The sequence below is a fragment of the Nuphar pumila genome, chromosome 5 (assembly GCF_984573655.1).
Source record: "Nuphar pumila chromosome 5, dmNupPumi1.hap1.1, whole genome shotgun sequence".
In the NCBI taxonomy this organism is placed as follows: domain Eukaryota; kingdom Viridiplantae; phylum Streptophyta; class Magnoliopsida; order Nymphaeales; family Nymphaeaceae; genus Nuphar; species Nuphar pumila.
In genome coordinates this window covers 105,789,362-105,809,939 of record NC_143253.1, presented here as the reverse complement: position 1 = coordinate 105,809,939, position 20,578 = coordinate 105,789,362, and the positions used below count along the sequence as shown (strand labels likewise).

The 20,578-nt window shown below is 40.1% G+C and overlaps 1 protein-coding gene across 3 annotated transcripts; it reads right to left on the bottom strand.

The window, feature by feature from the left end:
* Positions 1–400: 400 nt before the first annotated feature.
* Positions 401–19,078, bottom strand: LOC149838008 (cellulose synthase-like protein H1). 3 transcript variants are annotated; one of them, XM_090006315.1, is made up of 9 exons: positions 18,759–19,078; positions 12,379–12,712; positions 11,571–11,693; positions 5,185–5,298; positions 4,831–5,043; positions 2,852–2,978; positions 2,276–2,478; positions 1,751–2,101; positions 401–986 (listed from the first exon to the last, which is right to left on the bottom strand). In XM_090006315.1, the coding sequence occupies exons 1-9, from the start codon at positions 19,037–19,039 to the stop codon at positions 444–446; spliced, it is 2,289 nt and encodes a 762-aa protein (XP_089862441.1). In that variant the 5' UTR covers positions 19,040–19,078; the 3' UTR covers positions 401–443. The 3 variants fall into 3 exon arrangements, with proteins under 3 accessions (XP_089862441.1, XP_089862439.1, XP_089862440.1); XM_090006313.1 differs by having other exon boundaries at positions 401–977; positions 18,759–19,071; XM_090006314.1 differs by having other exon boundaries at positions 568–825; positions 18,759–19,065.
* Positions 19,079–20,578: the final 1,500 nt, after the last annotated feature.

Genomic DNA, 20,578 nt, shown 5'->3' with positions numbered 1-20,578 from the left:
GATGACCCTCTAATTTGATGGAAGTCAGGCTAAATGAGGTCATCTTGGATTGCATGACACTGACCTTACACCTTCTAATAGAGCCAAAAGTGATGGTTGGTGGTTGCACATTTATAACATCTCAAAGCAAAGATTGGTTGGTAACTAGTAACAATCAAGCATTTTAGTTTTTCTTGTTTTCTTTTAATCAAGGTGTGGTTAGGCTTGACCTTATCAGTTAATCATAAGAAAGATCATTAAGGTGGAGAACAGAACTAAGATTTCTCTTTCTTCACCATCAATCAGATCACTGATCACAACCCAAATTGAAATTAGCCATAGAATATATCCCTTCTAATAAATAATCAGACTGGATAGAAATGAATTAAAGAAAAAAAAATTAAATTTGTCACCAAGTAAATTAAGATAATGATGTTGGATTAACACGATAGAAATACCAAATCTCAGTTAGAAAGCCACTTGCAAATGCAGAAGAAGAGCAAAGCAAGGCCTCCAGACTTAAAAATGGTTGGCCAGGGCAGTCCATAGTGCCCACTTCTAAAGAGTCCCTTAAGAAAGGGCAAGAAGCTCATTACTACCCAGGCACAACAAACCAACTCTACGGCATGCATCACAGTTCCTTTAACTATCACACTTGCTACTCCTACTATCATGGCCCCCAAGTTCACCAGTAACAGTGTAGTTGCCGAAAGGAAGATAGGCGACGAATCAAACGTAAATTTCCCTGTGTCTTCTTCTCTTGAGGTGTCTTGCTTCACATCTTTCCGTGTCACCACAAACACCATCTCCGAGATGCCAAAAACTTTCATGATCACACCGAATAGGCTGAACAACCAAGATGTAGAAGTTATTATCCTTTCCATTCTCTGATTGTTCCACCATTCCCTCAATGAGAGGCGGCAAATGCGGTATTCAGTGAGGGTATATAGATTGTGGATGATGAAAATTGCGACCGGCAACCAACGTGGTTCATATATCTGTGAAGCCTGAGAAACAAGTTATGAAGGAACAAGAATAATAGCTACCCATGGTGGAGCTAAGTTGACTCTAAAATGCTTATATTAGGGAGACTGATCTACTAGGCTTTAGTCATAGCCTTGACAACTATGTCACTTTGAATATGGCTGCAGACACGGGCATATGTCCAATTTTATCAAGTTTTCAATCATGATCGTCATCATCAAGCCTTGTCTCAACTGCATGAATTCGTTACGAGTTCTATTTTTTCTTTCTTTTATCTAGAGCTACAATTTTAGGTCGCTTTACAATCCTTCATATGGCTTCCGATTGCCTCATTTTAAGTTTTCAGTGGTCGTCCCCTTTTTCAAATTCCTTACACTTGTATTATCTCAACTTTTCTATGTAACAGAAGTTGGCAGAGTTTAAGCTAAGCCTACCCCGTCACAGAAATTCTACGCATCTCACAACCAAAGGTGGAGTCAATTGAGAGCAGGTCAGGTCATATTGTGTATGACTGATTCATCAGTGATGTTCAATCTCTTTTTTTTTTATGACGAGGACCTTGCCGAAGCGGGGAATACCCCGGGTGGGGCTCCACGACCATCCTGCCTTATGTGGCTCACCTCATCAGTGATATTCAATCTCAATTGCACATCTCACTTGACAGAGATATGCATGCATGGGCCCAATCTCACAGTTCCCAAGGGGGATCAGTTATACATAATATGGCCTGGTCTGCTCCCAAGTCAGTTGTGCCGAATCAAATCAGATGGTAAGTTTTTGTTAGTACCTCAGGAAAGATTGAGTTGCCTGTGAAGATGCAAAGGGCAGGTAGAAGGGAATAGCAGAACTCAGGAACAGACCGGAGTGACCAGATGCACAAACTCAAGTAAGCCAAGCACTGCCTAAACTCAAGCTTCTCTGTTAGGAAGGCACGCACCGGACTCCGGTGACTGATTAGTATTTCGAGAAGACCGGTTGACCATCTCTTCTGCTGGACCAAGGAGTCTGGCCCACTTGAGGGTGCACAGCCCATGAAGGCAGGGGGTTCTGGCCAGCACCCAACTGTTTTCCATCCCGTTGAATGAATCTTCAACCCAGTCAGTACATCTTCCACACTGGATCCATACAACCAGCCAACCTAGAGAAAGTCACAAAAAGAACAATAACTTTATATAAATTTAAATGATTAGGCTGGATCAGGTTCAAGCCTGGTAGGATCCCTTATGAAATTTTGATCTGAATCTGGACCCAACCTGGTTAGAACTCTTCACAGTCCTATTTTAGAGTAAGCAAGGAACTTGTGATGGCTTACCTTGCTACCCCAAGAGGTGTTGGACTCATAAGTACAACCAGACACTTGAATTGCTGCCTCAACACAGGCCTCAAGTCCTTTGGGTCTCACAGAAGGGTAGTAGAAATTTTCTCCAGAGAGTGCTCTTAGTGCAGACTCGATGAAGTGCTTGCTGTGGCCAAATGTAGTTGCTAGTCTTTCTGTTTTGCAATCATACTGGGATCCTAAAACATTAATTGATGCATCATCATGAATATGGTTAGACACTGTTAGTCTTAATGTGTGTTTGGCTTCATCATAAAATCATAAGTTCCAGCACTTTCACATTTCATAGATTTTGGGTTCTAGAGTAACACAAACATGCTAAATGGATTTTTTTGAACTTTATAAAAATCCACCCATGTGTCTGAATAGAATGCTTCAAGCGCTTATCCCTATAAAATCAAGTATATAGATCACATCTGTATAGTTAGAATTCAAAAATAAAATAAAATAAAAAGCTACAAAACCATTTAGCATATTTCATTTATTACGTTTGCATCACACTATATATATATATATCTTAAAACTACCATTTTAGAAAGAAATGAAATGTACCATTGATCAATTCATGAGATCTTCTATATTCTGGTGGTGATAGCCCATATATGATTTTTCTTCGGTGAAAGCACCCTGTCCCCCCATACATCTGCCCTTGAATCGACTCCACCCCATGGCCCATAACCTACACTTACCACAAGGCAGTGCGGTAAAATAATTAACCATGAGAATCTCTGGAATAACAAAAATCAAATTTCATACGAAAGGCTTTAACCAATATATTTTCAAACTAACTATACTTGATTCTGGCTTTACAAACTAACTAATCAATATTAACAGATTCAGATTTGGTTGGATATCCAACCCGAATCCAACAGATTCACATTTTAGCAAATGTCCGTCGCTAAATAAGGTTTTTCTTGTAGTGCAAGTATGACTAGAGGTAGAAGAGTTTCTGATCGGGTTAGCTAAACTTAGTCCATTGACTGCTATAGTAACCATCATGTATCCCACTGAATCATTTAAAAATAAGCACTAAGTGTAACATCATCCAGAGAGAGAGAGATTAGGTGGGGAACACCGTCCAATCCGGGTCTAAAGGATCCATTTGGATCTAGTTCTTAATTAGTTTAAAGTTTTATTTGAGATTATTTAAATTCGAATCTTAATTATGTAATGGATTTATCTTAAATCTAATTTAGAATTACGATATTTTGTAATTATTCTTTATAAATGATCGTTATAGGGACTTGTGTAGTTAGTCTTGATGTGATTCCTCAGAAAACCCTTCACTTTCCCTTCTCTCTATTTCCTATTTCCTTCTGGCTATATTTGTTATTGTTTTATTTAATTAATTGAATTTTTTGTTTTGTAACGTAATTGTAGTATAGTTTTGTGAATCCGGTGACGAATTTGCATCAGTTGATATTTAGAGCAAGATCTACTTCTCGATTGGATTCAATGAACGATCATGTTGTACCGAGAGTTGGTATATCAGAGCAGGTTTTCTGTCATTGCATCATTCGAGATGTCGGGAGGTCTAAAAATCCAGGTGGTCGATAGTATAATTGCTCGAATGGAAGTCATGATGCACGAAAACTATGAAGATCTAATTGGCAAGTACTTCTCTCAGATGAGGGTGGAGATTAGAATGCGATATCGATCGCCAACAACAATGAAGCTTACATGAGTGAAACCAGGGAGCACACAAATTTTGGAAGTCCTTGATGAAAAGGAGTTGCCATAGTGCAACCCAGGGAGCACCACCAGCGGGTTGATCATGAAACCAAACCAACTTCATCGTGTCTTGAAGACTTCAACCAAAATGAACTCTCAATTGGTCCTATTATAAAGCCTATCCAATATTCAAATCCAGTTGTGGAGCAGCGGGGTCCAATTAAACCTATTTAGGTTAAGCAGTGTTATCAGATATGTCCTTTGAATTTGGCCCATATACATGAAGTGGATTCATTTGGAAAAGCACCACGCCCAAATAATCTTTGTACTTGGATATCTTCAAAATGGATCCTACTGCCATCAGGTCTATCGGATCATTGTCCAAAATCCACATCCCTTGAAGACTGCATCACTTCTACGGTTCTCAAGAGTAGAGCAGAATTGGAAGTAGTGCAAGTGGGATTCAGACTCGAGTGAGTCTTCTCCAACCTGGGGAGAATGATGCAGGAGCGGAGCAAACACCGTAGAATCAGTGTCTAAAAGATCTATTTGGACCCAATTATTCTTAATTTAGGGTGCTATTTGAGTTTTTATTTAAATTTGGATCTTAAGTATGTAATGGATATTAGAATTTGGGTTTTTGGTTATTTCGTGTTAGACTTCTGTAGTTAGTCTTTATCTGATTCTTCAGAAAACCCATCTTTCTTTTTTCCTTATTTCCTATTTTCTTCTTGCTATTGTTCTTGTTTTATTTAATTAATTGGATTTCCTGTTTTGTAACGTAAGCGTAGTATAGTTTTGCGAATCCGGTGACGGATTGGCATGAGAGAGAGAGAGAGAGAGAGAGAGAAGAAACTTACTTCAATCATCACTTTGAGTTGGTTACCGTATGGATCGTCCTTGAGACCATCATAGAATTTCGGAGGGAACTGGACGAACCCACTTGTGGAGTCGGGCTCGAACCCAAGCAAAAGGCAGAGGGCATGGTACATCACCCTTGGGTTGTTCACAAACATGTCACAGTCCACGTTCAGCATGAAGGGTGCATTAGTCATCACCCCTGAAACCCTCGTCTGAACCACCATATATATTTAGAGAGAGAGTTGCAAGAAAGGTAAAACTACTTTCTCAAACGAAAAAAAAAACAGAGGATTCTAATCTGCTTTTTCCTTTTGCTTACTTTGTTGGAGTAAAAAAATAAAGAATATAATTACCAGCACGTTCATGGCTCCTGCTTTGTAACGGTGGTGGTGTTTTGGCCGTTTCTCACGTGACACGTAAATTAAGTGAGGGATGCCCTCGTCATTTCCATCATGTTCATGTATTACCTGCAACACAAACACGATTAAGAGTTTTCACCATACAAAGCTCTCTCTCTCTCTCTCTCTCTCTCTCTCTCTCTCTCTCTCTCTCTCTCTCTCTCTATATATATATATATATATATATATATATATATATATATATATATATATATATATATAGAGAGAGAGAGAGAGAGATGGGTAGGTGTGAAATTGATAAGGGATAAATGATATGTGCTAAATGGTTTTTTTGCTTTTTTTTTTTTTTTTTACAGATTCGATCCAATAAATGTGTTGGGCATGATCGATTTACGAGGAATCCACACTCAGATCATTTGTTTTTGATGAAAAAAATGATATTTAGAGTCTCAAAAAATTTAAATTTTGGACTGTTGATTTTTCAAACCTTATAAAAACTCACCCATGTGTCAAAATAGAACACTTCAAGAGTTGATCCCTATAAAATCAATTACACATATAGATCACATATGTATGGTAAAACCCTACAAAATCATTTAGCACTTATCATTTCGCACTTACCCATCATTCTCTCTCTATATATGACATGGAGGCATCTGGAAGTGTTTGTTAAGGAGGAGTCCTTTGCGCTAGATCTGATCTTGGGGCCGGTTTGTATTAGGCGCAGCAAGAGATGGAAGTTCATCTAGCAGACGTGGTTGCTTACTTCTTGGTGGTTTGTTTGGATGGCGCAAAACGATGCTCATTTTCTTCAAATTTCAGTTAACATTCAAAACCTGGTGCATAAAATCTTGGTAGATGTTTATGTGATCTTGCGTATGCATCTTAGTGATCTTCTGCTCCCTCTTGCTGACGCTACCTCTCCTTTGCCGCAATCTGGGCAAGCGGCTCCGGTGTGAGCCCGTTTTATCTGTCTGATGTTCTTTTCTCTTGTGCTTTCTTTTTGTTTTGGCTTTTGCTCTTGTTCAGTTCATGGGTTCAACATTTTGTTGATCTTCATGAGTGGTAATGTTGAATTACTTTCGGCTCTCTCTATATATATAAAGAATAGGTATCCACGGATTTATCCATGTGTCTGGTGTGCATACTCATTTTTTGAAAAAAAATCACTTTTTGATGAAAATATGGCCCTTCAATTTTGTGCAATCAATTTAGTGAGAATTGGCTTGGATCATCCAATTCTGTCATGTAAGTTTTTTTAAGGTTCACGACCTACAATGATGATTTTTTAAATTTTAAACCGCAAAAGATCATAATTTTTTATAAAAAAAAAAATACAACCTAAGGGCTGATTCAACCATCATGCCAAACACAACCATGTGGGGGGATCACTGAAAATCTAGGGCATTCAGCATTGCATAGTCACACGTGCACACACACACATGTGTAGAAATTGTTTTGTTTGAACTGATCATACTTGGAGCTTTTATATTTTCCTTTTGAAATATAACCTCGTAAGCATGGTCTTTAGGAATCGGCTCTTGAATTATACCATTACGACAAGTAATTTTTTTATGTGGGGCTTGCGCTATGTAACAGTAGGCCCCATGCAACGCTGTCATGTGATTGGTTAAGACACTTGGCCATGTCACTTAACCGTTCCTTTTATCTAAACTCCATTACGAGTTTTTTTCAGGCATTGAAAATCGATGGCCTATAATGATTTGTTGCATGTTATTGAGATTATACCTTGTGAAGGGCATAAAATTTTTCGCAAACCCGCGATACACCAAACTGCCTAGTCTTGCCAGCCTAACGGTCAAAGGCTGTGCACCAACACTTTTCTATGTATTGAATCATTTCATTGACCCTGCGCATCACTTCATGTGTAACTGCCTAGCAGAAACTGATCAAACGCATCTTCAAATGTGTAATTTATTTAATCCATACCACTTATTGCATAGCCATCTCATATCAGCTATCACTTTTGAAAAGAGCATAAACTTGCCTTAGCCTTGCGTGCCATGGAGCGTATTGCGACTCCATGTGCATGGTACAACAAAACCTCTCCAATGAAAGAACAAGACCTTACGGCCTCCAGCCCGAAGACCAGTTGATGATTAAAATTCATAGCAAAAAGCATCACCCAAACTCATTCACTGGTGCCTAGGCATTCACTCGCCTAGCCCGAGTCACCATACTCAGCTGGAATCACCTAAGGTAATTCTTAGAGAATTAGCCCTAAACCCATACGCACCCTGTGCATCCAAACGCTACGCGTGAGAAACTCCCGCAAGCTAAGAGGTCCTTAACCAAATCTCCAAAGGCAACATTCTCTGATCCGTTGGTACTACTTAACTAAACAATGCTCCACGTCTGTGTCACCATAAAGTGATGCACTAATGACGATATTGTTGTCTATCGCGTGTTGTACTATTATCGCACGTCACTAATCAAGGTAACGCATACCGTGTGTTCCTATACTTGATGTACTTTTCACTCAGTAAAGCTCTCCACTGCACCTGCCCCATTCCAAAGGCTCAGTCAGGGACATTCTCTCCCCATCAAACCATTGTCGTCTTCGACAATGTCGGTGCAGGTAAGAACATAGTCTTAACTGATATGTCAATTTCTCTTTGCACTTATCTTTGGTCTACTTCTTTTCTTCATCCTACTCAACTTATTATGATTTTCATTCACCATCGCCGCAATCTTTAACACGCCAAGTCTCATTCCTTAACGCGCCTCCGATTACTTAGATATCGGTCGTCCACTCTATTAACATTGAGCATTCTTTACTCGTGGGACTCCAATGTAGTCCTATACACAAGCGGGTCATCATCGCCCACACGATAAACTTATCGTCTTCGTGCTTATGGCTGGAGTGCTTTTCGACCCCAACAAGGGCAATTCCAAGCCCTTCATGGTTCTCACAGAGAAGGAAGACCATCAACGTGTGCCGCAGAGATATCAACTCCTTTAAGGCACCAACTTGCAATTTTTCAACAGTCCAAACTAGTCTTCAAGTGAGGGACACATACTTGCGTATCACCCCAAAGTGGTCCTTCAAGGTGTTTTCCTAAGCATTTGTCCATACAAGAGGCAACATGGCTTAACACTGCAACTCTAATTTGGAGTCAACACGCTATAACTCTCATCAGAAGCCAGCAAAAAGTTATCACAAGAATCAAACCGATGAGCCACAAACAATAACTTTTTTTGCACACACAATCCCCAGAAAAATTGCTAAATCAAGAGACCAAAACACCGAGCATTATGCTCAAGATGGGCACTCCACTAACCCACAATCTTGGGAGAAAATATAAAAGTTTAGTTGAGTCTCCCATATCCAAAGGTGCAAATCCATCCAGCTAAATCCAATGTGCATTCTCTGCATACACAAGGCAAACATCATGCTCCACCTGCGAGTTTAATGCACAACTGGTAGAAATCTTTGGCTTATCCATGTTCTATTAGCTAAATGAACAACAACCTTATACTTTTGCTTATCATTGACAAGATGACCCATACCATCCTGCCAACATCTTGCTTCTGTGCTAGGTCAACAATGCTTCAGTTGCTCAAATTTGTGTAATAAAGATAAACCTTCACCGTCTCCTTCAGTGTCACACTCAATGAACAACAAAGTCTTCATGAATCTTTCTGCTGTAATACTAATTTGTCACGGGCACAGAATTTTTCGCAAACCTGCGATAGCCCAGACTGCCCAGTTTGGCCAGCCTAACGGTCAAAGGTTGTGCACCAACACTTTTTCAAGTGCTAAATCATTTCATTGGCCTTGCACACCACCTCGTGCGTAGCTGCCTAGCGAAAGTTGATCAAGCGCATCTTCAAATGCGTATTCTATCTAATCTATGTCACTTAGTGCATAGTCGTCCCATACCAGCTATCACTTTTAAAAAGAGAACAAACTTGCCTTAACCTTGTGTGCCATAGAGCGTATTGCAACTCCATGCGCACACTACAACAAAACCTTGCTACAGAAGGAACAAAACCTTATGGCCTCCAGTCCGAAAACCAGTTAATGATTGAACATCATAGCGAAAAGCAACACCCAAATTCATTCACCGGTGCTTAGGCATTCACTCACCAAGGCCTGAGTCATCATACTAGGTTGAAATCACCTAAAGTGATCCTTGGGGGAATTAGCCCTAACCCACACGTACTCCCGTGGGTCCAAGAGCTACGCGTGAGAAACTCCTACAAGCTGAGAAGTGCTTAACCAAATCTTCAAAGGCAACATCTTCTGATCCATTGAAACTGCTTAACCAAAAAATGCTCCATGTATGTGCTGTAATACAATGATGCATTAACGATGATACAGTTGCCTATCGTATGTCGTGCTATCACCGCACGACATCACCGATCAAGCCAACGCATACCACACATTCTTATACCCAATGAATTTTTTACTCAGTAGAGCTCTGCACTGCACGTGCCCCATTCCGAAGAGTTGGTCCAGGACAATCCAATTCTATTATATAAGTTTTTTATGGTTCATGATCTACAATGATGATTTTTTAAATTTTAAACCCCAAAGGATCATATTTTTTCATTAAAAAAATACAACCTAAGGGCTGATTCTACCAAATTGATTATGTCAAAGACATCCATGCAGCCCGATCACTGAAAAACTATGGCATTCAGCATTGCACTCATGCATAGTCACGCTCTCACACACACACACACAAGTGTGCGTAGAAACCGTTTTGTGTGAACTGATCAGATTGCTTGGAGTTTTTACATTTTTCTTTTGAAATATGACCTCATAAGCATGGTCCTCATGTTTGGTATTTCAGGAATCAAATCTTGAATTATACCATTACGATAAGGATTTTTTTTAATGTGGGGCCTGCACACTGTAACTGTAGGTCCCATGCAACGGTATCATGTGATACGACACTTGGCCATGTCACTTAACCGTTCCTTTTATCTCAACTCCGTTGCGCCAAGTTTGTTTCAGGCATTGAAAATGGATGGCCTATAATGATTTGTTGCATATTTTTGAGATTATACTTTGCGGAGGTGGCCTATAATCAATGTTTTTTATTTTTTGCTACCAAATTCGATGGATAATTGAATCCCATTACATGTAAAAGTCGGATTTGGTATGAGATGTTCGTCATCATCTGAATCTAAATTTGGATTTGAATCAGTTTAGCCAACATAGGATCAGTTGGATCTGGTATTGGCCAATTTGTACTGTTTACATCCCTACCTCTAAGGTTTTATTTAGGTTTTTTTGCAAATTGGTCCCTGCCTTATTTCCCATTTACATAATAGTCCCTGCCTTATGCCATTTTGCAAATCAATCCTTGCCTTTTTCAACGTTATTACAAACTGATCCTTCTGTCAACAACAGCTGCTAGTTTGACCATAGTTCAACACTGGCTGCCGTTGACCAAGTTATCAATAGGAATGACAGTAGAGGGGAAATAGGGCCACACCCACCTCATCCCATTTGGATCGATGATGAAGGACATGAAACGGAAACGGGGGCGGAGGCGGAGATGAAGGTTAAAATCAAAACTTGTGCGGGGATGAAGGTGGGGAGGAACTTACGCTTTCCCCGCTCTATTCCTGTCCCCAATCCTTTTAAGGGATGGCAATGGATGCAGGGGAAATGGGGCCCTGCCCTGCCTTGCCTTGCCCCCTTTTGGACATGAAAGGGGATGGAGATGGAGGTTAAAATCCAAACCCGTGCAAGGATGGAGGTCCAGATTTTGGGGATGAAAGACATGAAACAGAGATGAAGGCGAAGATGAAGGTTAAAATCAAAACTTGTGTGGGAATGAAGGCGGGAAGGGACTTACGCTTTTTCCCGCTCTGTTACTGTCCCCAATCCTATTAAGGGAGGGCAATGGACGCAGGGGAAATGGGCCCTGCCCTACCTTGCCCCCTTTTGGACATGAAACAGGGATGGAGGTTAAAATCCAAACCCGTGCAAGGATGAAGGTCCAGATTTTGAGACGATGCGGGGGTAAAGACCTTGTCCCCCGCTCCCGCCCCGGTCCACTGCCATCCCTAGTTATCAAAATGCCTTTTATTAAATAGTAGTTAGTTAGTTCTTGCCATGTTATATCGGTCCTCTTATCAAGGGGCAAAACTGCCAATTTGTTTGTCCTTTAACAGGAAAAAGCTAACAACTGCTAATCTCAAGGATTGATGTGCAAAGGTTAATGAAAAGGCAGGGAGCCGTTTGCAAAACGGCATAAGGCAAGGATAATTTTGCGAATGGGCAATAAGGCAGGGACCAATTTGCAAAAAAATATTTTATTTACTACAAACATGCATTATAATAAAATTTAAAGCATCGCACAAAAAAAATCTATTAATGACACGTGGTTAGGAAGGAGCACCTTGATTATGCTGGCATGATTTCCAGGCTCGCTCCCCACAAAGTGAGAAAACTGGTGATTATCCAACTCAACTGAATTTTGCATTGCCATTGCTACCTTTTTCGTAAGTACCTCATACTCATGCTGCACCCATATTACCACAAATTAAGAAATTAACTTAACACAAGATAACAATAATAATCATAAGTATGAATAGTGCTTATATATATATATATATATAATATTAAATTATATACATAATTTTTTGAGGCTTGAGATACCATTTTTTTTTCATCATCCAAAATGCATGATACAAATTAATGATGATTTCTAGTAACTCAATCATACTGAACACATATGTAACGTCAGATTTTGGAAAAAATATAAAAAATCCAATAAATGTTTCTTATTGGGTAAATTTGAGAGGTTTTCTATTGAGTAGGTTTTCATCTTACCTTGAATCCATCAACAACTGTCATATGAATAAGTGGTTTCTTGATTATTAGGGATGTCAACGGGCCACATGTAATCCACACCCAACCCAAATCCGAATTCAATAGTCGGATCTGATTAATATAATTGGATCCAGACTCGGTATTGAGTTTTGTTTTCAGATCCAAGTCTCAATTGTCTAAAGATCCGAATCGTGCTAAAATCCAAATCTGATTATGTTTGAATATCAAATTTTAAGCTAGTTGGATCCAGATTCAGTTTTATCTTATTCCATTCAACTCTGGATACAATTAATTAGGTGGGACTCAGTAATTCTTAGATCAATATTCTTTTTTATTTTTTGCTTTTAAAAAAAAAAAAGTGCTGATGATTGTACCTTCGTTTTCCTCCACTCTTCAAGAAAACCAGAAGGATGATTATGGATGTCTTTCTCTGTGATGGGAAAATACATGAATGGAGCCCGGACCTCCACCCCGTACTTCTTACAGAAGGGGACCCAAATCTTGGCAAATTTGGAGGCCTCCATGAGGGAGTAGAAGGTGATAGCGGAGCAACCATCGTCCGACACGTAGCACGCGAGCTTCCCTACCGGATAATCAACGGCCAGGATCGAGAGTACGGTATTTACGGTGATGATGGGAGGCTCCAAGAACGGATCCGTAGTTGTGACAAAGGCATCTATCGCTGGAAACTCCGAAGCTGACCCGAACCTGCAATAAGAACAGTTTGTAAAGTTATAATTGTCATTTTGCTAACGGGTTATGGACCTCTGGTGGGTCCGATACCCAACCCAAACCTGTACCACTGACATCCCTACATCTCCTATTTCCAGGTTGCCTAAAGAAGCCCTTTCATCATTGGAGGCATATCGTCATATTCCAAAATTACCCCAAGAACTATGGCCGACGTGGATGCTATTGGATCAAATGCAAATCGGATCTAGCTCCAAAGAACCATAAAGTTTTTTTTATCTCTAAGGATCCATCGTTTAACATACCTGGATCCAGCAGATTTCGATCCATCCAGAACCAGATCAATTCTCTGATCATGTATGGATCCGATTTGGCTGGGATTTACTTTTTTCAGATCCAGACTGACATTTTTTTTGTGTGATATCCAGGAACCTTAAAAGGGAACCGGGTCACTTAATGGACCCACTCCCTGCGAGGTAAGTCCTACGTGGAGTCATCGACACCGAAGCCCTTAAAGAGCCCACCAGTTAAAGGCACTTGAATGATCAGATCCAGACCGATATGTTGGCTGGCAAGAAAATTGCTAAACTAATAATGCAAAGAGTAGTGTCTACTTAGAAAGCAGATCAGGCTAATAGTTTTGAGGCCCGATCCAATAAGCGGGCTGAATACTTGGCAAAGTACTTGACCCAACCGGATGCTTTCACGTGTCCTGGAGCCCACCTCCCATCCCATAACATAGTGATAAAAGTTAAAATATCGGCAGCCAAAAATTTGAAAACCTCATATTTTTTTGGAAAAATCTCCGCAATAAAATATATATATAATGATTTTTATAAGAAAATATAAATAAAAATGATTTAAAAATAAAAATCACATTGTTTTTTCACGATAAATAGCTGATAAAAACATAAATATCACGTTTAAAACACAATATTTATGGTTATGACAAAAAACTCACGAGAAATTGATGAAAAACACGATATTTATGTTTTTAACTTTTGAGTAATTTATGACGATATCTTCACCAGATTTTCAAAAGTCTCGCCAGATTTGAGAGATGGTGGCCCCAGGACGAGCTGACCAGAAATATGGACCCCATGATGCGTGACGTCACCCTCTGGGCAGAGTACATTGCTAAAGTACTCGGCCCTAGTACTAGATCTGCTGAATAGTTCAGCCATCAAGCACTTGATATATATGACTCTCTATGCGTACGTGTAGGCGTGGGCACCCGCCGCCCCGTTTAGAGCTCAGCCCCCGGGCCCAAAAAGATTTGTAGATTATTTTTTAATAAAATTAATAAATTATATTTTAAAATATAAAAAAAATAAATTAAATAAAAAACATAAAATTCAAAATTATGCATCTGATAATGTTCAAAGTATCCAAATCAATAACAATATTTCACCCATGACAACATTTTAACCAATAAATCAGCATCATTTTTTCAAGATAGTATAAAGCACCATCTTGAATTCTAATCCTTCTATGCAACTTAACATGGTTTCTCAATTCATTGACATGGTTTAACCCATTATGCAACATAAGTTACCAAAAAAAAATGAACAAAGCAAAAAAAATATTTAAAAATAATTGCAGCTATTCTAATTAAAGTTACAAACCCTGTCTCATAAAATTATCTTTTTCTTAATCTTAGAATTAATGCAACTAATTAGGTAAATAGTAAAAAAGTAACAAGTTTCCATGTACCCAATTAATTATCTTTCTAGTTTTTATAAAATTAATGCAACTAATTAGGTAAATAATAATAGTTATTAGTAATTAGTTACTTTTTAAAAAAATTATATTAAAAATTATTAAATAGCTCAAGCCCGTCGAGCCGGACAGGTAGCCCACAAGCCGACCCGAACCCAACCTACCTATATAACGGGCTGGGTTTCAGCCCCGTAACTAACGAGTTCGAGCATAAAATCTTGACCCAAATCCAACCCATAGCGGGTCGGCTTGGCCCGTCCGCCCGCGCTCTAAACGTATATGCGTTGAAGCAGAACCTTTTCTGTATTGTGGGACCCACAGCTGCTTTTTGAATGCTAAACAGGACAGTCGTCTCGACACCATAGTAGCCACACTCCTCGGCATTTCCTCGGGAACCTTGCTCCTCGAAAACTCGTGATTAATCGGATGAAAAATCGGTCAACTTCCGCTAGTCAACTTTTCAGCAAATCGTGATTAATCGGCAAATCATGATAAATGGTAATTAATCGAGTCCATCACTTGCAAATGTTTTACTATATTTCAACATCTATTTTCATGAATTTTTAAAAGAAATATATCTTAATAATTAGCTTTCCGTAAACCCAAAATTTGAAAACTTCATTAAATAATATAAATTTAAATAATTTTTATGCTTTTTCAATATAGGTTTGGCCAAGTTGCCACGTCGGAGATATCTTGTATTTTTAATGGTTTAAAGGTATCCTATGACCTATGAGGTGTAGATTGGTGGGACCGCAGCACGTACAAAATAATAAAAGTAATCAACGTGTCACATATGTATAAAATAATAAACTTGATCACCGTGTCACATATGTATAAAATAATAAACTTGATCAACGTGTCACATTTACGACAGTAGCATACTCTCTCTCTCTCTCAGTTTTTTTATCTAAAAGCTTTTTTTATAGGCAAGTTGCGGTTGTGAAAACCCCAACCAGTTATACCACGTTTGATTGCTTGTTATTATTTGAATGGAACAGTAAACTAGAATAGACAAAACACATGTTCTGTCAGTTCTTTAACAACTGCGTTGTCATAGAAACATCATAATTTTCTGACATGAAAAATGCAGGGAGTGAGCGAAGCATGTTATATGTTCCCCCCCCCCCCCCCCGAATAGGGCAGTTAGCTACATCTCATGATCGGGGGTCCCAAAGAGCACCACGTATGTAAGCATGTGCGTCTCGTATCCCCATGTTTGTCACCATTAATTAGCGTTGGAGTTTGATGCGATTGCAAAGACTTAAGTACCCTCTCCTCCATTGGTGCAAAAAAAAATGACGGTTCTTGAAAAGGAGTGGTTGTAAAGACTTAAGTGCCCCGAAGATGATTATTTAAGACCCAGTCTCTGCACTGCAGGATTATCCGAGAAAGAAATCCCCCCTGGAGGAGGCCATGAACATCAACCCTCTTACTCTCTCTCTCCCTTCTATTTCTGCTTCTGTGCACATCCATTAGAAGATCATACATTGCTCCATCAAGCACCGACTGACCTGCACATTGACTGTTGTGGAGCCTGATTCAAAGTTTTTACCCTTACAGGAGGAGGGTTTGGGGGCTCATCCCAGCGTGGGTAGCATCATTCAACTCTCACTCTCTCTCTCTCTCCCTTCTATTTCTACTTCTGTGCACATCCATTAGAAGATCATACATTGCTCCATCAAGCACCGACTGACCTGCACATTTACTGTTGTGGAGCCTGATTCAAAGTTTTTACCCTTACATGAGGAGGGTCTGGGGGCTCCTCCCAGCGTGGGTAGCATCATTCAACTTGAAGAGTTGTGAAGTCTGATTTAGAGTTTTTACCCTTACAGAAAGGGGAGTCTGAGAGCTCCTCCCAGTGTGGGTAGCATCATTCAACTTGAAGAGTTATGGAGTCTGATTCAGAGCTTTTACCCTTACAGAAGAGGGGTCTGAGGGCTCCTCCCAGCATGTTCATGGCCTTTTGCCCTTACAGAATGGGGGATTTACATTTCGTAGAACACCCATCACCGAAACGAGATGAACACCCGTCACCGGAACGACGACTCCGCTGAGACCTCCTCGCTAGGGAGAGGAAGACGACGTGGTGGAGCTTCTGCTGGCCATCCTCAGCGCGACTGCACCGATTAGGTTGCTGTCGAGGAGGGCGAGAACGGTGACTCTTAGCTTGGGCAATCTTTCTTTTGATGATTGTGGTTTTAATGTATCGTTGAAGTTAAAATGGAGAATGAAATGACAATAGAAATTGCTGAAAATTTACAGAAATAAACTAGACTCAATAACGAAGACACCACTTTTTATGGATTTGGAATATGACCTCCGGTTAGGGAGATATGGCTCTGACAAGTTGGTCTTAATTTGCGGAAGACACTACAAATCGCTATAGCGATTTGCGGAAGACACTACAAATCGCTATAGCGAATATGACCTCCGGTTAGGGAGATATGGCTCTGACAAGTTGGTCCTAATTTGCGGAAAACACTACAAATCGCTATAGCGATTTGCAGAAGACACTACAAATCGCTATAGCGATTTGCGGAAGACACTACAAATCGCTATAACGATTTGCGAATCGCTATAGTGATTTGCGAATCGCTATAGTGATTTGCGGAAGACACTACAAATCGCTATAGCGATTTACGGAAGACACTACAAATCGCTATAGCGTTTCGCGATTTACGGAAGACACTACAAATTGTTGTAGGAAAGCCCGATAATACTACAAATCATTGTTGGAAGGCCCAAAAAAATTTTGGTCCGGAGGGCGCTGCCCCCCGAGCCCCCCCGCCAGGGGCGGCCCCCCCTGACCCCCGCCCGCTGACCGTGCAGCGGGATCCGCGCCGGGAGAGCCCCCGGACCCCCCTCCTGTAAGGGCAAAAACTCTAAATCAGGCACATAAGTAGAGAGAGAAGGGAGAGAGAGTGAGAGGGTTGGTGTTCATGGCCTTCTCCAGGAGGAACCCTTTACCTCCTTTGATTTCTTCTCTAGAGAGAGAGAGGGTTTTACAGTGTTTTACGAAGAAAAAAGAAGAAGAAGATGACGATGGAGCAATATAGGATCGTCTGTTGGATGTACACAGAAGTAGAGAGAGAAGGGAGAGAAAGTGAGAGGGTTGATGTTCATGGCCTTCTCCAGGAAGAACTCTTTGTTTCCCTTGATTTCTTCTCTAGAGAGAGAAAGGGTTTTACAGTGTTTTACGGAGAAAGAAGAAGAAGACATGTTTGTCCTTTTTTTGAACAGAAAAAGAAGAAGACTTTGAAGAGTCAACATCATCCTCGACTTTCAGGATGGAGGACATGTTTATCTTTTTTTTGAACTATTTGTTTTTTCTTTTTTGAATGAAGGACATTTTTGTCATTTTTTCAAACCATCATGAGAAGAATAGCAATAAAGGGTACTTAAGTCTTTGCAACAACACCAGAGTCCGATGCAAAGTTAGGTCAACATACACGAGAATACGAGCCCCATGTGCATAAATACGTGGCGCTCATTCGATCCCCCGAACACGGACGTGGGATAGAGTGAATCATCGGGGGCGAACATACACAACCCTCTCGGGAGTGAGGGGGAAAGCAAGTGAGATGCAACAAGAAAACGTTAATAAGAATGAAGCGCACTTCTCACAAAAAAAATAGAGTTTCTCATATTTTAGGCGTTTCTCAAAGCTTCCCCTTTCAGGAAAAATATTATAATTTTCTGTGGGTGTTCATCCAGCGTGTACTTTTCATTTTCAGCCGCTTCACAGGGCAAAGAAAATGTGCTTCTCTGTTTTCGGTGGGGAGGGAGAGCATCAAGTGATCTGCCGAATCACTTTTAGAACAATGATTTGGCATCCTCACCGTCCACAATGTACACAGGGACAAAGAGTCCTTGTGGGATGAAGCAATGAACGGTGAAGATGTCGAAGTGATTTAACAGATCACCTGATCTTCCTTAGTGGGGAGGACTTGGGTGCAGAAAAGGGAAGGTGGCTCCCGTTCCCATCCAAGGAACAAGTCTGATGCCTTTGACTCCCCTAAAGCTCTGCTTCGGGAAAACATGCCTTTGGACGATGAATCGCCGAGTCCGGCTACCATGCTCAACACTTGTCTGTGGAGTCCGGATCCGCTCATCCCCTGAGTCGTCCCTATTATCTTCATAACCCTTCTTGGGGTTTCATTTATCAAGTGGGACTTCATAGATGTGATTCAAGGGTCGATTCTTAAAGAATCGACCATGATGAATCCATCTAATAGGTTAGATTTAATCAAAAGATTTCAAGAGGGGTATGAAGATGGGAGATGACATGGGGATGAGCGAAACCAAAGTGTAATGGTGTCATGTGTGTCTCTGTGTGTGTTACCTTGCTAGGAGGCGTTCCGGGTGGGTTATCCTGTCAACTCGTGTCCACTTGCAGTTGATAGAAATGAGCCAGAGCAGAGTGAACCACGACTCACAGAAGGTGGCGGCCAGCCACAGGCCGAAGCTCAGCCCCGAGAGACTGTGGAGGGTTCCCACACGGTATGCAAGCAGAGAGAAGGCGAGTGTGGACATCACAACGCACGATCCCCTCTGGAACACGTCTGGCCGTCGGATCTCCTCCTGCAGTGGAGGAGGAGGAGGAGAGAGATGAGCCACCACCATCTCCCCACGTGGAGCTCTAAGGAGAAAAAGATAACTATGGAGAGACAGAGAGAGAGAGAGGAGAGTAGTGTTTATATCACGACGAGTTACAAGGTAGGCAAGAGACGTGAGGTCCAAGAAACCACAGCTTTTTTTTTTATTATTAAAAAGATGACATTAGATGTTCACGGATTCTGTAATCTCATAAGCATGTTATGGAACAGTAGGGCTATGCCAGACAATCATTCTCAGTTTTTTTATCTATCTGGTGGGTCCCACCAACAGTTCTCCGATTGCAAGGGCGTTTTTTTCTCATTTTAAAAGCTTTTTTTTTATAGGATGGAGGTCCAGATTTTGAGACGATGCAGGGGTAAAGACCTTGTCCCCCGCTCCCGCCCCGGTCCACTGCCATCCCTAGTTATGAAAATGCCTTTTATTAAATAGTTGTTAGTTAGTTCTTGCCATGTTATATTGGTCCTCTTATCAAGGGGCAAAACAGTCAATTTGTTTGTCCTTTAACAGGAAAAAGCTAACAACTGCTAATCTCAAGGATTGATTTGCATAGGTTAATGAAAAGGCAGGGACCCGTTTGCAAAACGGCATAAGGCAAGGATAATTTTGCAAATGAGCAATAAGGCAGGGACAAATTTGCAAAAAAATATTTTATTTACTACAAACATGCATTATAATAAAATTTAAAGCATTGCACAAAAAAATTCTATTAATGATACGTGGTTAGGAAGGAGCACCTTGATTATGCTGGCATGATTTCCAGGCTCGCTCCACACAAAGTGAGAAAACTGGTGATTATCCAACTCAACTGAATTTTGCATTGCCATTGCTACCTTTTTCGTAAGTACCTCATACTCATGCTGCACCCATATTACCACAAATTAAAAAATTAACTTAACACAAGATAACAATAATAATCATAAGTATAAGTATGAATAGTGCTTGCTTATATATATATATGTATATAATATTAAATTAATTATATTTAACCTTAAATAGATTCAATTTTATTAAAATGATTAAAATATTAAATGCATAGTTATCCTTTTGGGGGTAAAAAAGCAACTTTAATATATTCATAAAGTTACATTTTGAAATTAAAGTCCAAAAGACTTATAATTAATAGAGGTGAACAATGGACTGCGGGCCAAGCTAGCCGTGATTGGGCCTATAAATTAGCCGATACGGGTTGGGCCAAGGTCTGACCTAAAACCTGGCTCGACCCATGTATGTATATATATTTTATATATAATATATATTATATATAATAAGGTCTGCCTGATTCAATCAGGCTTATGGGTAAGGAGTTTCCAACAAACTGACCTGAAGCAGAGACTTTTGGTAGGGAGTGCACCCCTACCTATAATGTCCAAAAAAGTAATTATGTATTTTCAAAAAATATCATTTTTTTTTAATATTTTAACTATTTTAACAAGGTTGAACTGCTTTAATTTTTAGATTAACTATATATATTAATGGAGGACGGACTGCATGACTTTTTCTTCCACGAGATAAGTTTGTACTTGAGAGTTGTATCAAACGCAAACG